The 16,463-nt window shown below is 44.4% G+C and overlaps 1 protein-coding gene across 2 annotated transcripts in view; it reads left to right on the top strand.

Annotated features, from left to right (window-relative positions):
* Positions 1 to 16,463, top strand: part of Plekhg1 (pleckstrin homology and RhoGEF domain containing G1) — a 211,690-nt gene that overhangs the window by 142,158 nt on the left and 53,069 nt on the right. For both annotated transcript variants that reach the window (XM_076858132.2, XM_076858133.2), the window contains exon 4: positions 12,255 to 12,355. In XM_076858132.2, the coding sequence (XP_076714247.2) occupies positions 12,255 to 12,355 (101 nt within the window). The remainder of the gene's footprint in view (positions 1 to 12,254; positions 12,356 to 16,463) is intronic.

Here is a 16,463-nt window from a genome sequence, read left to right as displayed (position 1 = left end):
TGCTTCCTCCATCATGGAGCACCAGACCCCCTGAGACGGAGGGTTGGGAGGGTCAGAGGAGATCTGGGGAAGAGTCCTGAAGAATGAGTTCACCAGGTATGGGTAGGCAGGAGGGACAGTTCAGGCAGCAAGAATGGAATAGGAAATAACAGAGCGGACAGGGCACAAGGAACTTCCCACAGAGCAGCAAGTGTGAGTGCTGGTGGGAGCAGGGAGGGAGAAGGATCCAGAAAGTGGTAAACACTGAGCCTAGCAGGCAGGGATCACTGCCTTGAAGGACTCCCTCTCTGCTGAAGGATGGGAGAATCATTGTAGGATTTTACACAGGAGCCATTCCACCAAACTCGAGTTTTAGAAATCCTTTGAGAGGTGGAGGGGTAGGACCTACACTAGAAGATTGGCTAGGAAGTCCCTGAACATTCAGGCATCCAGGTGAGAGAAGAGCCATTTTCAAAAGTGACATAGCTGGAGGGACAGGATTTATCTTTTGGCAACACAGCAAGAAGGCAAGGATCCTGGAAACTTGGGTGGCCCATAGGACTTTTCAGGCCCATTTCTCCTGGAACTATCTTCAGACCCTCTCCTGCCATTGATGGTTGAGAACCAGCTGCTGGGGGTAATTAGCCTTCCAATATCACTGTTAATACCAATGGAGTATTTGCTTTTCAACCAAAAGAAGCTCTGAGGCAGCCCATCTCACAGTCCAACTGAGGAGGAAACTGGGCCCCACAGGGCAGGGACTGCCACCAGACAGTGTGTGCTGAGCCCCCACGCCAGGCACCTGGAATGGACCTTGGCGATGAGGAGACATGGCTTTGTATTATTCCTGTGTAAGAGCTAACACAACAGAGTCTGACCATGGGGGATATCCTGCCAGCAGTCTGGGCCTTAGGTCCAGGCTGCCGGACTTGGCGTCTGGTGGATTTCCACCACGCTGCACCTGGAGCCTGCATGCAACCACCTGGGCCTTAGATAATGAACCCCGTGTCCCATCGCCAGTCTGTTCCATCCTTGCATGAATCCACCGTCCTGGGACATCACATTTGCAGTTTGCATCTAAAGCATGTTGTCCACCTCTGTTCAGATCACAAAATGGCTGCTGTAGAAATTCATATCATCTCTTGGGGGGGAAAAATCATCTATGAAAACCTTGACCTATGAGCACATTTTCTTTTGCCCTTTCTCTCTGCCTCTCTACGGCTGTCCTACTGTCTGTTAGTTCTGTGTAACAAGATGGCCATGAACATTGTGCTTTCAAGAGGAGAGAAAAAATAGATTCCCTGTGTCATATATTCTACCCCTTGGGCATGAATTGGGACCAACCCTCCATGACAGAAGGAAATCTTTTCAGGTGTCCCTTGGCCCGGCGCTTTGGAGGAAATCAAGTTTCTGGGGAACATCCCATCATTTTGGTGCATCCTCTTTGCTGAGGAAAGACCCCCTCCCCCACCACCTTCTCTCACCTGCTGGGCCCTCTGCCTACTCCCTGCAGCTCATCAAGCCGATGACTGTTTCTGTATCAATAAATAACCCTGGGTTGAGATTTTATAGTGATGAGATCAACAACAATATAACCAGAGAAGCAATCAGATATGTCCTCAGGGCTTCTCACTGTTCGGGTTAGAGTGAATGGAATAGTTTTGCCTGTGCACTTCCAGATTTAGCCGTGATTACCTACTGATGCCAAAGGATAATCACTTTCATTTCCCTCCCAAAACTACCATAAAGTGTTCAGTCCTTGTGTGGATTCTTTAGTTTAATATGTATGTATCTCCTCATTGCATTGCAATTTATTTTTTTATTTTTTTTTTTTTTAAATATTTATTCTTTCAGTTTTTCGGCAGGCACAACATCTTTGTATGTGGTGCTGAGGATCGAACCCGGGCCGCACGCATGCCAGGCGAGTGCGCTACCGCTTGAGCCACATCCCCAGCCCCTGCATTGCAATTTTTAGGTTAAAAAAAAAGAAGCTTGACCCTGAGGTCATCATCAGTTTGTGTGACTAAGTCCACGGGAAGTTCATCTGATGTCCTTCAGCTTGTTCCTGTTTCTAGTTACTATTGTCCAGGTAGTCCCCACCTTCTTCATCTGGTTGAAATTCTTTTGTTTCATAGTTAAAGATCCAAGAAAGTAAGCACACATAACACAAAGCTTTTGTCTTTAAGGACTTGGTTTTGTTTTTGTTTTTGTGGCGCAGGGGACTGAACCCATGGCCTTGTGCATGCAAGGCAAGCACTCTACCAACTCTGAGCTATATCCTCAACCCCCAGGCCTTGTTTCTTTTACATCTAATGATTACTGTCTGAACACCTACTGTATACAGAGCAGGTTGCCATGAGAATTATGTATATTACTGTTCTGGTCTCCATAAAATGGTGGAAAATCTTTTCAATTTATTAATAAATTATACATTTAATTACTAACATAGTAATTAGCTCTAACTATGTTGGCAATATAGATGTGAATGTGCGATATCTGCTTGAATGGACCATTACTCGGTGTCCTTATTTCAAAATTTCTGGTCCTTTAGAATTAAGAGTGCTGCGGTAAACTGTGGGTCATGATTTGATGTGTGAATGGGAAATGTTTTTGCTGCTGAAATCAATAACTATTTTGATGTCCAATAAAGGCTTTTAAGCCATCCATGTTCCAAAACAATGTGAGGAGCTCAGGGAGGCAATTGGAGCACCCTGAAATATCTGGACTGTCAGTTGTGCACAAGAGTGTGTGTCCCGTGTTACTTGAAGACATTTGCTGCATACGCATGCTCCTGTCGGAAGAGGTACAACACCGGCCACAGCCACCTCGCCACTGGGAGAGGCTGCTGTCCCGTGAGGTCAGTCTGCCTCTGCACGTGGTCCTCTGTGCCTGCAGGACTGCTCTTTCTCTTCTGGCTTTAGATGGATCTTAATTTCAGGCCAGCTCCTGACTCTCCAGCTTTAAAACACTCTGATCTCATTGCCGGACGGTTTTGTAATACTTAAAAAGAGCACAGAGCTGAAAGAGCTAAGGTGATTTATTTGTGACGATTCTTTACGGTGACCCTTCCATCGGGAGAGCGATAGCGTCATGTCTGTAAAGAAGGACCAGGTGACTGACTGATGTCTGGTGACCGGCAAGGAAAGTGAGACATTTTGAAGGACATTTGAAGCCATGCACAGTGACCAGGAAGAAAGAGGATGTGAGAACAGGACAGCAAGACACAAGCCCACTTTGAGAATCACGTGGCAGCGGTTGACAGCTGAGCATCCTGGCCGTGTGCTTATGAAAACTTGAAGGCAGAGGCTGGGCTGGGAGTGTGAGTGGGGCTGACAGCAGTGCAGATGTGGTCTGTGATGGTCCTGGGCGTGGCAGGTGCCTGGTAAACGAGAGCCGGTGTGTTTGGTAGCCTATCTAGTACCCGCTATCTAGTAAGAACTACTTTTACCCCCAGAACAAATCAATCAGCACACGTCTCCCTTGTTAAGGTTTAAAACCTCTGAAGCAAACGTTCAGCGTTTCCATGCCCTGGCTATCCTCCGCTGATCCTGGTCCAAATGTGACTTGAGTCATTTATTCTCTGTGTGACCTTGGAAGAGTCACAGAACCTTGCAAAGCTTCTAGCAAAAGAGGATGAACAATGGGACCCATGTCTTAGGGTGTGAAGAAGACTAAAGAGATCAGCGTAAAAGGAAAGAGACAGTACCTAGCCGTAAATCTTCAAAAAACACGATGATAAATAGCAGTGAAGAGGGTTTAAATTCAGATCATCTAATAATATACATTTATTTTACTGATCTTTTATTTTTTGCACCATATTAAAAAAATCCCTCAGGCTTTATTTAATTTTCGGTAATTACTATGTTTCAAATTATACCAGCAGTACTTTGATTATAATTGAGATGAATCAGTTTCTTATTTTCAGGCACTTTAAGCCTTGCCAAGACATCGCATTCGCTGCTGCCTCCCTGGGCATCCCCATTTCTCCGTTAAGGACTACAGCCATGTCTAATTGTGTCTGTCTGTTTCCTTACCTGGCTTTGGGACCTGGAAGAGTTAAAAAAGCAATGAAAAAAAAAAAAAAACTCCATAAGAGTTAAGCAGATGAAAGAGCATAAAAGGAGAGACAGAGGGAAAGAAGGCAACTGGAAAGACCATTTTCTAGAGAGTTGTTAATAAACTTCCTTCACGTACATATTTGAAAAGACAAAATTATAGGCTGGGGAATGTGGCTTAGTGGTGGGACACTTGCCTAGCATGCATGGAGCTCTGGGTCTGAACCCAGAGAGAGAGAATCACCACACAATTATTTTAAAGATCTTAATTGGCTTTTATTTGCTATTCTATAACCAGACAACACCTCATCCTGTAAAATAGGATGAATATTCTGATGAGCTGAACAGAGGTTTGGCTTTATAGACCGAAGAGGGGTTGAGGAAAGCAGAAACAGAACAAAAAGCAGATTATTTTAAGTTTCTTTACAGCTTTGAAACAGAAGGGACTTCTTATTATGTGGGCTTAGGTAAAGTGCCCCTTTTGATTGGTTGTTATGAAATTCCTATTTTTGGAAAACTAGCACTTAGCTCCAGTGACTCCTTCTCTTCTGGTCTGTTCTGCTGGGGCCAGTGCAGGAGGTTAGTCCAAGACAGTGGCCACCTGCAAAATGTAATTAGCACCTACCCAGTCAGGGCCCACTGGGAGCCTGGTTCTGTGCTTTTCTCTAGGTATCATGGTAAACACTGCTTGCCAATTTTGAAGATTTTTAAACATGTTATATATTTAAGTGTATCCAAAAGCACATGGATTATTATAGAAATCCTTTTTTTTTTCCTTTCTGGAAATAATGATAGCATTAAAGAGTATGCATTATAAAAAAAAGGAATGGTTGCTTGCAAATAAGTAGGGAAAGATATTTCACTTTGTCACAGGACATTCTCATGGCTGTGTGTCTGCCTCTTTTACTTTAAAAAGAGCTTTTGCCTGTGAGATGTTGTCTATGTAATTTGCAAACTTTATGCATAATTTTTAAATAAATTTTTAACATAGTAATGGAAAATTAAATTTTTCTGTTGTGTTGTGCAGGTAGGGACTCTTGGAGAACTTTTCTAATAGTTTTAACTAAGCAGAATATGTGAGATTAATTTTAGCGTTCTATTTCTACCAAGCTCTCTTCCAATAATGATAGCATTCTTCAGATTATGTGCACTGATAGGAAGATAATAAATGATATTAGTAGGAAGTAAATAAACACAATTGATTTCTATAAAAGCTGTCCAAAGTATGGGGAAAATGGACATCCTGTGCTTTAAGAACTTCTTAATAGGTTAATGCTAATCCTGTTTCTTAAGACCTTGTGTATATCACTAGATGACGGTGGGCTCACAGTTTCTGCTTAAAGTCTTTGGGGGAGATCAATTTTCCCAGTTGCCCTCAAGCAGAGGTGCATTTCTCTGCTACTTAATGTTCCTGCAACACCCGCCTGCTCTGACCCCTCCCCCAGGTCGCCCCCTCCCCAGGTGCTCTGAGGGAAGACCAAGCCAAATCCTGCCCCTTCCAGGCCTCTCCTTCCTGGGAGGAAACCCTGAGTTCCCTCCTTTAGGAGGAAGTAGGGAGACAATGGAGGAACTGGACAGGAAGGTGTCATTTGTCACAGGACAGCAAGAAGGCCATTCCTGACATTTTTGGCTGAAGTTTCATGCATTGAAGATATTAGAGAAAGTAGATGAGGCTGAAACCTCCCAGGGTCTTTTTTCCACCAAAACTTCCCTGAACCATTAACCGACTTCCACGTGTTGCCAACAGGATCCGCCTCTGAATGGAAAATCAGGGACTGATGTCGAGACAGAACTGCTTTGAACGCTCCTGTGGGGTGGAGCCCCTCTTCTGCCTCCCATCCCGTCTCCTCTTCTTCCTCTTCCCCTTTTCTTTCCTCCCTGGTCTCTTCCTGCTCTTTCTTTGCTCCTCGTCTTCCCCTGTTTTTCTTCTACTCCCTCTTTTTCTCCTCTCTTCTCCTTCCCCTTCTCATTTTTCTTCTCCTTCTTTCCACCTCTGCAGCGACAGCAGCAGGAGGACTTTGTGGAGTCACTCCGGTCCTCGTGTGCTGTACTTTTGGCACGGGGCACGTGGCCTGGGGGCTGCTTAAGGCAGACTCAGAGAAAACATGGTCCCACCATAAGGGCTTTTGTTTGTAGCTGGTGGAGTGGCCGAGCCCCTGGCTCCCGTTTCTTTTGCTGCCCCTTCCTCTCCCTAGAGGAGGAGAGAGAAGACTGACCTGCAGATTGGACTTGGATACTCTATCTGCAGGCCACAGCAGGAATTGGTACCCCAGACCCTTCCAGTGGCTTATTTGGAAGAAACATAAAGGTGTTTTTTTTTTTTTTTTTTCTAATTTGAAATCATATTCCTCTGTACTCTCCAAGCACTTGTAAGTAAATGGCTATACTGTGACTTCATTTTTTAAGTGTTTTTCTCCTTTGCTCTCTGTGACCACCTAAAGGAACAGTAATCATTGTCATTGCCTCGCAACACCCCGTTGCTCCTCCAGCTGGGCCTTGCGGGTAGCGACTGTCCTCCCCCACATCTTTATTAAGTATATTGTAATAAAGCTACTGACTGGGATATGATGCAGCCGTTGTAGAGAATGAGAGAGAACTATATTTACAAACAGGAAGTACGTCTGCCTACATGCATTGAGTAGAAGAAATAAAATTATGGCTCAAATATAGAATCTCATTATGACAGCTAAAACTGTCCCTGCTAGGACGTGGCCTGGAAGCACGGGTCCCACAGTGTCAACCAGAGTTATCTCTGGAGAATGACTTTGAGGAGGGAGTAAAGGTCTGGGGGGACGGGAGGAAGGGCTTCACCTTCTGTGCTCTGACTTGCCTGAGGTTTGTCCATGTGTCATGAAGCTGGCCAGGGTTGACGTGGCCACTCCTGGGCCCTCTCTGACAGATGGGGCTTCCTGCCCAGGTCCCCAGGAAGTGGTCACAGTCCTGTCCTCCTCCCCGGTCTCGTCTTGTTCTTCTTCAGAGCTCACATTACCAGCTGTTCCCCTCTTGGAATTCCAGGCTTCCTGCTTCCACCTTCTCCTTCCTCCATCTTCAGATGGCTCAACGGTGGAGAGAGGGATGAGTGGACAGGTCACTTGATCCATCCTGCCTGGTCCTGATTCTCTTCAGTTACCACCCCATCACTCTGTTCCCTTTGCAAACCCCCTTCATTCCATACTTATCTGTTATTCCTCTTCCAAGTCAGTCTGCGCCCATTCTGGTCATTGAATTTGGGAGTCCACTATTCCCCATGTTTCCTGAGACCGGCTCTGGGAGAGGGGGAAGCTCATGACACGCTCTGTGCTCCAGACTCTCACAGGCCTGTGAAGGCCCTCGCCCTTACCCTCACTCAGGACGATGCTCTTCTACCGAGTGGGCCACAGCTCTGAGTGGGCGCTGCTCAACCCGCTGTTTGCAAGGCTGTTGGTGTCTTCCCTGAGCGGAGAGACCCCCAGGAGGCTCCTTCCTGCTGACTCAGGCCCGCTGACCCCTGCTGGTGCTGCAGTTTGCTGACCCTGAGGTCCATGAAGCTGCATCCTGGTGGCCAGGTGCTTGGCATAGTCCTGGACCTCACCTCCCTGTGGGTGTTCCATAAGATGGAGCCAAAGCTGCACCCAGGGCACTTCTTGCTCCCACAGAGCCCCTGAGCAACTGCCCCCAGATCCTGTCCTGATAACCCTCCCTGGGGATGTGTCTCAGTCACCCAGGTCTGATGTGTCATCTCCACCCCAGACTCACAGCTTCTCTTCAGCTCCCAGGGGAATGGGACAACAGGGTGAAAGGGAATGGGGGTGTTGGCCAGGGACATGTGGCTCTGAGCCTGATGTTCCCTAAGAGCACTTCATGCAGAGGACAGTGGCTGCAAAATAAACCTGAGATGAACGAGGTGACCAAGTCTCTGGATTAGCTGCACCAAAATATAGGCCTTGTCTCCTCACCACAGATCCCCAGAGATGTCTTGAAATATTTCATCTTGGTGTGAGGAAATCCGTTCCAGAGGGTACCTGCCCATCAGAAAGGCCTAGAACTGCCCTGCCAAGGCCTCTGCAGAACAGACCAGTAGGGGTAGCTTTAGGTTAGTTTTAACTCACATGCTATTTGGAGGAAAAAAGCAGAAGGGAAGAGAAAAGCCCGCAGCTCTATCTCCCTGCTGCAGCCCAATAGAAAAAGAGACAGAGGGTCTTAGTACTCACTGACTTTAGCAGACCCACTGCCACAGTGGATGATCATATGTCCTCTGACAAGCAGGTGGAGCCACACCCACCTCCTTGGAGTGGAAAGTGAGAAGAGAAGCCCCAGACTTCCTTCTCCTGAAATCCAGAATGGTGGATCATTGGCTTAGGCCATGCTTTTTCCTCATTAAATACCTCCTGTCCCATAAAATCTCTCCTCTCCACCCGGCTCAGGTGTGCACTCACCTGCCCTGCCACATAAGTCTTCTAAGCTGCCTCCCTGGCGTTTTTATAGCCTCTATTCAACTTCTGTATTCAAGCTGGAATGATCTTTGATCTCACTGCATCCTTCTGCAGCCGCCACCCCTACATAGCAGTGAAGTCTCTGTGATCTGTCCATCACTGCAGCCCCGCCTTCCAGGCGGATGCTCCTGCACATGCCCAGCTCTCTGTAGCCCATCTCAGTTCCTGAGGTCCTGCCTGTCCTGAGATCAACCCCTCCCCACTCCTTTCCGTGTCTTGACTCTTCGTTACCCTGTGCCTGTGTTGTCTTGTCCCTCTCCTCCTTGATGCCATGGTCTCCTTCCTGTTTTCCCCCTACTCATCTCAAAGATCCGCTCTTTCCGCATCACCACCTCCCTCTCCCTCCTGGACTGGGTAGGTCCCTCCTGCACCTGATTATCTCAACCCTACAGCGGGAACTCTGTGGTGGACCTATTTGTATACAGTCGGGCCAGACAGAAGCTCCTGGGGGAATGGCATGATGTGTGGTTGACTTTTTTAAATTCCTGGCGTGTGAAACAACTTGGCACACATTCTTATGTCCTCAAAAAAGTGGGATGGGAGGAGGGTTTGTATGAACGAATGGGAGTGTGCTTTTAAATTCTAAATCCTATGCAAATGGAAGTCTATTTTCAGTGATATCTCCATTGAGTACATGGCCGGTGACTACTTTCTTGAAAAGGAGGCAGAATTAGAGAAATGGAAAAAGACACGTTCTCCAAAACACAAACATATAGAGTTTTCTGCCAACCTGCCAATACTCTGATACTTTTGTAAAATACAGTAAGAAAATGAATTTTGAGAAAAGTTAAACAGACTATGAGCATGCTCACTCTCAGCTTTGTATTCACCTCATTGCAGAGCAGAAACAGTGTGCAAACTAGCTCCTGCCCATTTACTGTACCTGAAGTTAGACTTGGATATTTTCAGTAACCACCCGTGGAATGAAAAAATTAAGGAGAGGAAACCACTCATGTGTAAATCTAATGGTGGAGATGGTGAGGACATAAACTAATTAGAAAATAAACAGAGGACATTTAAAATTGCAAAATGAAAAGTTATTGGAATGGTAAAAAAGCCCTCCTCGTATATGCCACTGCTCACTGCCCCCCCACCCCCAAAGTGGAGGGCATGCATTGATACTCTTACAAAATAATTGTCTTAATGCAAAAGTTTTAAATTGATCCTTCATTGTTAACAGTATGGTAGCCAAAGGTGCTGACATTGTCAATAAAATTAATAAGCCAAACAACAGGCTCTAATAAATGTCATTGGTTTCCTTACTCTGTCATTTTGAGCACAAATGAACTGTTATTATCACTGCGCTTCAAACCTCTCATTTTGGCTCCAGATGATTATAGCTATAATGGAGAACTTGCTACTGGAGTCTTCAGTAACTGGTTCAAGGTTAAAGCCTCATACTTAAAAGCTTAACTCTGAACAGTGGAGGGAACATGCTGGGGCCATACGACTTTGATCTGTTTTCTAGAGTGACCTGCAAAATCTTGGACACCCGGCGATCTATTTTCTCAATAATTTCAGAAAATAAGCATCTTTTAAAATCCAGTGCCTGTACCATGGATGAGGGTTTTGAAGCACTCAATCAGAGAGGGCCGTCATTGGTTGGAAACCAGGGCCATGTGAGTCCACATGGAACTCTTCAAGTCCCTTTTCCCATCTTTCTCTTACATGAAGAATTCAGTCTTGGGTTTCTGCAAGTGAAGCACGCTTAGGACAGGAAGTATGGAGAAGGGTCTTTCCTTCTCTTGTAAAGCCCCGAGGCAGAACCTCTGGAGCCAGCCAGGTGAATTTGGGTGCACGCATCACCTCAATCCCATCTCACACCCTGCGTTGGTGTGGATCGTAGCTGCCCAGATTCTTCTGCTTTACCTTCTTAGTTTTGCATGCTACATGATTTTAAAAGTGTCCAGCAAGGTCTTAAACTATTCTCAAATATAGGCATTCCAAGCAAGTCGATGAATACAGTTGAATTCTTTAGAAAGCTCAAGTTTGTTCAGCATATACTGTAATTCAATTCTCACCTTCCTTGGCTTCTTCTATTTGGGCATTAACGTCCTCCTCCAAGCCCATTATCGTTGTTCAGATCCTGACAGTAAGGAGAACAGGCCTTGTTATTGCGGGGATGACCACTTTCTTGAAAAGAAAATCTGTTACCAACAAAGCTTGATTAAAAAAAAAAAAAGTCTATTAGTATTGTTTCACGTGTGACAGTGATTTTAGTTTGAAAAAGCTAAAATTAGAACTTACGCAAACTGTAAAGTGTACTACTTAAGAAAGTTGATGAGGAAGCCTTTGCCTCTTTTTTTTTTTTTTTCTGACAAGTGAATTCTTTTTATTCTCATGGCATAGGGAAGATTCTCTGAAATAGATCAGATATTAGGGCACAAATCAAATCTTAGCAAATACAAAACAATAGGGATGATTCCTTGCATCCTATCAGACCATAAAGGAATAAAATAGGAATCAATGACAAAGTTAAAAAAAATAATAATAAAACTATTCTAACACCTCAATAAATAATACACCTTTTTTTAATATGAAAGCTTGATTTTGGAAATTCTGGGCTGTTTTCCCATTTTGATCAGAACCTCTCTTTGCCGCCTCTCTTTTTCCTGTACTGCTTAATTTGGATTTCATTTCCCATAGTTTCTCCCCAGCATACAGCCCTGTTTTTTGGAGGAACAAAAAGAACCCTAAAGAATGTGGATTATGAAAAGGTGTGAGGAGGAGGCCTCTGCTGGCTCTCAAGTCTCAGTTCTCCTTGGGGTCCCCTCTGAGCACCTCTCTCCCTGCTGGGCGTGGATGGTTGGTTTGGTGCTGCTGCTCCCTGGTCCGGTGGCTCCTCTGGGGCTGGCTTCCTCTAGGGCTGCAGGTCGAATGCTCCCTTTGACAGGGGGCCTTGCTGCATTGTTCAGCCTCGGGCAGCGGATTGTATTTATTTTTTCATTTTACATTCTTTCAGCTGTTTTCACTTTTTTCTTGGTGGTTTTCTCACCTCCTGCTGAGTTCTTTTTCAAGCTTGCAGGGGGGAAGGGAACCCTCAGTTATGAATCCTGCAGCACACACAGGGTGGGAAGCAGTTTTCCCCTTTCTCAGCAATTCAAAGAGCTCCTCCGCGCTGTCAGTTGAACTTGCTGGAGATCTGGACCCGTGGTAGATCTGTGTGCAAGTGGTTTCTATGTTAAGAACATCTCAGACCATTTCAGAGCGTCCTCAGGGCCCACGGGTACCGCCAATCACAGAGCATAAGCCTATTGCACAAGAGCTTATTATTTTAGAAGCTTTTGTAAAGGATATTGGTATTTGAGGAAGAATTTGGTTCTATACTTTAACAACTGACAACTTTATGACTTAAAGGTTGTGTTTAAAATAACCGTCCCATTTTAGAATGTTTATTTCTGGCTTCCTACTACATGAAGTTTGGAGTCTCTTAAATCAGTCAAGGAATCAGGAGCCATTATGCCAAAACTGACATTATTGGTAACCATTCCTGCTCTTCATCTAGGGAAGCTCTAGTACCTTCCAAACCTTCAATGTATATCACACTCTTTCACCTTGCTAAAGTTCCACGTTCTCTAGGTGAGTAGTTTAATCGTCAATGAGGGAACAGCTCTGGATTCTCAGGGTCCAGTTAATGAGCACAACAGCATCAGAATCATTTGAAACAGACCTGAGCGACTTGTCTTGCGTAACTAAAGGTGACCTGGAAAAGCTCAGTTGTGTCTAACGCTGTGTGTTGACTTCACAGGATTACCTCGACTGTATCAGGGACCAAGCAAAACTTCCCCTGGGAACTGAAGACAGAGCCGCCCTTTTTGGAAACATACAGGACATCTATCACTTCAATAGGTAAGCTGATACTCAAAAGACTGCTCTCACTTGGGAGCATCATGAATTTTTCTCAAATGAATATTGGCTAAGAAAATTCACCCGTAACTCCTGGTTCTGCTTCTTACATCTTTACAGCCTATCATGCCGTGAAGTTCAAGTTCTCTATCTGAAGGCATCCTTGTTCCTGTGTGGTTTTTCACATTTATTCAGTATTCTATCCCTCTCCATCCTTCTGGCTTGGAGAAGAGACCTGTTTGCCCTGAAGTGGGGCATGGAAACCCTTCTTCCACAACCAAACATCCCAAAATACACATTTCCCAGGTCTCCAGCATCCACAGCTACGCTCTGGATTTTCTGTGAATTTTCTTCTTCCTGAGGAGTGGGATGGACACAGTAAAATACAGTCAGTCCTTTAAGTTATAACTATTCATCTAATTTAAAATCCACTTAATTATTAATCATTTCAAATAATTTAATTCAGATGTCTATTAAGTACCTCCTAGGTAGCAAGCACTAGAAAATTACATTAGTAAACAAGAGAGGGAATTGATGGGAGCGGAAGTGAGCACATGAGTCACTACAATCCACTGTGAACCTTTGGAAGACGAGCTAGTAGGTGGCTAATCACACAGGTGCTGATGTCAGCACCCATGGACTCCTATGCCAGCTAAGCCAAGCACAGGCCCTGGGTGAGTCTTCAAACCAAATGAAATACCTCCTTCACTTCAAGTCTGATCAAATCATACTTTTGCTATGAGGTTCACCAGGTACCCCTACCCACTCACCCCTACCCCTCATCTCCTTTACTTTTTCCTTTCTCTCGTGCCACATCTGTTTGATGGGCGTTTCCATTAGGTCTGTGGTTTCTTCCTTCCCACCCCACTCCCAGAATATTCGACAAGGACAGGGATCTGTTTTGTTACTGCTGCAGTATCTAAAACAGCTTCTGGCCCCTAGGAGACATCCTCACTCTTGTTGAATGAATGAGTGGAAATGCCATGAAACGCCACCTCCCTCCTGCTGCTCTTGGGAAGCTTCAGGGACCTGACAGACCCACTGAAATGGTAGCCAGTTAAAGATGCAGATTTTGTAATTGTAAATTGCCATTATGAAATTCTGCCCTGCCCTGTCCTTTTGTGGCTGGTCATACAGGCTCAATCCCACTCCTGTTTGCTCACTAAGGTTGGTAAAGGTGAGCTCCTTGGGGACCTGATCCCTGTGTCCGTCGTCACTCTTAAATCCCTGATACCTAGCACCAGGCTGGCCTCTGGGAGGCAGGTTCATTGAGTTGATTCAAATCATCCTTTATTCTGAAAGTCTTTACATGAGAAATGCCAGAGTTACGTCAGCATTTCCCCCTTACTTGACGCTAGACTTTGAAAACCAGTGTGTGAGTCTGGTTTTCCACCTGTGCTCTATACTGGAATCACCTGGGAAATTTTTGGAAACAATCCAGTGGCTGGATCCTCCCTCCAGAAATACTGATTCATTGGTCTGGGGTGGGGCTGGGGCATCAGAATTTTTCAAAGGTCCTCAGGTGTTTGAACTGGGCAGCCGTGGTTCCCCTGTCTTGAAAAAAAAAAAATTAACTCAATAATGAGAAGATAAAGAAGGAGCATAAAATACTGAATTAGAGAATCCAGAACCTGTATGTACCTTAGTAAGGTGTTCACAGGAACCCAGGTCCCCGTTAGCTATTGCTGGTGATAAACTCCCATAAGCCTGCAGGGTTTCCCCTTCCAGAGCCCACCAAACGACTCCCAAACCTAGAAAGAGGCAAAAGTGTTAGATGGTAGCAGGGCCCTGGCCAAGGTCTCCGGTGGTTTGGCTGTAAGTCGATGGTAACAAGTAGGTATGGGGTGAGTGCTTCCCTCTGCCCGAGGCCAGAGAGCTTCAGATCCACTATCCCTTCACATGCTGGCCCCAAACCCCAGGCGCTGGGCCACGTACCCTCCAGTCAGATGGAGCCCAGCTTGTCCAGCGGTGGTTAATGAAGCTGTGGCTGACCCCAAGAGAGATTTTGACTCCTTGGAATTTAAATGTTCATGTGGCTCCTGAGTTAAAGGAAGACAAAAATGAGGCCGTAAGAAGGGACTTGGCAGTGGAACGCAGTCTACAAAGGTTGGATGGCTGAGAGACCTTGACGTTCCTGCATTGATTCTCGGTTCTTTTCTGTTTGGTGTTCATTGCTCCTGAAAGTCAGACCTATCTAAAGTAAACCTGAGTCGGAGTAATGAACAGCCTGATGGTGATGCACAGGAGGCATCAATGCAGTGACACCACGACAAGGGGTCATGCCCATGCCTGTCCCTGTATGGCTCACACCTGTGTGTTCCCTGGACGTGCATAACCTCATTGCGTCTTCTGACAGCTCTGGCGCAGATACGATGAAGCCTTATATACATTCTTTTTTTAAAAAATTTTTTAATAGTTGTAAATGGACAGCATACCTTTATTTTATTTATTTATTTTTAAAGTGGTGCTGAAGATTGAACCCAGTGCCTCCCGAGTGCTAGGCAAGCGCTCTGCCTCTGAGCTCCACCCCCAGCCCCTACTACATTGTTTATAGATGAGGAATGAATTGTTAATGGTCAGGAAGTTCTCTGCCCAAGGACATAGAGCTAGAAATCTAGTCTTGTCCATCTGAGTACTTATTTTTACCAGACTTCAGTACCTTTCACTGCTTTGGATGACTGAGAAGACCTTGACATTCCTGAATTGATTTCAAAAATTGCTTTCAAAAAATACTTAACTCTGACATTTGAATCTTCTGTACTGTTTTGACCCCATTTGTTTTTATTTCCTTTCTCTTAAACCCACAGTTGTCTTTTTTGCTATTCTATTTGATTAAGGAAGAGTATTGATGTACCTTTTTATGTCAGTGCTGCTTATGAATCTTTTATTATATACTGTAGATCAATTGATTTCAAAGAAAACTATCTGGCAAATCGATGTTAGGGCTTGAAATAAAAACCTTTGAAGTTTCTATTCTTAGTTCAGATCCAGGATTTTCAACATAATAATATTGCATTTCCAAAATTAAAGAGAAAATTAAACAAAAAAATTGTTTTACATTGGCCTGAAAAAAATGCAGCTGAGTAGATTTCTTCTTTCAGGAAATACAGGGAGAGTATCCTTAATCTGACAATCCAAAATTGAAATGCTCCAAAATCTGAAATCTTTTGAGCATTGACATGGTGCCACAAGTAGAAAACTTCACATCCGACTTCATATGATATGTCACAGTCAAAACACAAGCACATCTTTCAGTAGATGAATAGATAAAGAATATGTAGTATATAGACACAACGGAATATTACTCAGCCATAAAGAAAAATGAAATCATGGCATTTGCCAGTAAATGGATGGAATCAGAGACTATCATGCTAAGTGAAATAAGCCAGTCCCCCAAAACCAAAAGTCAAATGTTTTCTCTGGTATTTGGATACTAATACACAATAAGGTAGGGAGAAGGAAGAATAGAAGTTAATTTGATTAGACAAAGGGGAATGAAGGAAGGATGGAGGGAGGAGAATAGGATGACAGTAGAATGAATCAGACATAACTTAGCTACATTTAATATGAATACACGACTAGTGAAGCTCCACATCATGCACAACCACAAGAATGGAAAGTTATACTCCATGTATGTATGATATATCAAATACATTCTACTGTCATGTATAACCAAAAAGAACAAATAAAGATTAAAAGGATAAAAACAAAACACAAGCACATTAAAAAATACTGTGTCAAATTACCCTCAGGTTGTATATAAGGTATGCATGTAACAAATGAGGCTGTGTTTAGTCTTGGGTCTCATCTTCATAATATGTCATTTTGAGCAAGCAAATATTCCCAATTCTGAAAAAGTATGAAATCTAAAACACTTCTGGTCCCAAGCAGACAGGATAAGGGATACGTGACCTGTAGTTCAAAATGCAGAAAAGCATCAGCGTATGATACGCACCCATGAACCACCCACCTCTATCTGAGGCTTTCTTGCACCATATTAGCTTTAGAAGTTTTTTTAAAGCATAAAGACATTAGAGATAATACTGAGATAAGCCAATTAGAGATAAGCCAATTAGATACTCTCCCCCAGCAGCACGTGGCTTTGGAGAAT

Source organism: Callospermophilus lateralis, chromosome 6, assembly GCF_048772815.1.
Source record: "Callospermophilus lateralis isolate mCalLat2 chromosome 6, mCalLat2.hap1, whole genome shotgun sequence".
Taxonomy (NCBI): Eukaryota; Metazoa; Chordata; class Mammalia; order Rodentia; family Sciuridae; genus Callospermophilus; species Callospermophilus lateralis.
The sequence above is the reverse complement of the archived record's forward strand: the minus strand, read 5'-3'. Positions and strand labels throughout refer to the sequence as shown.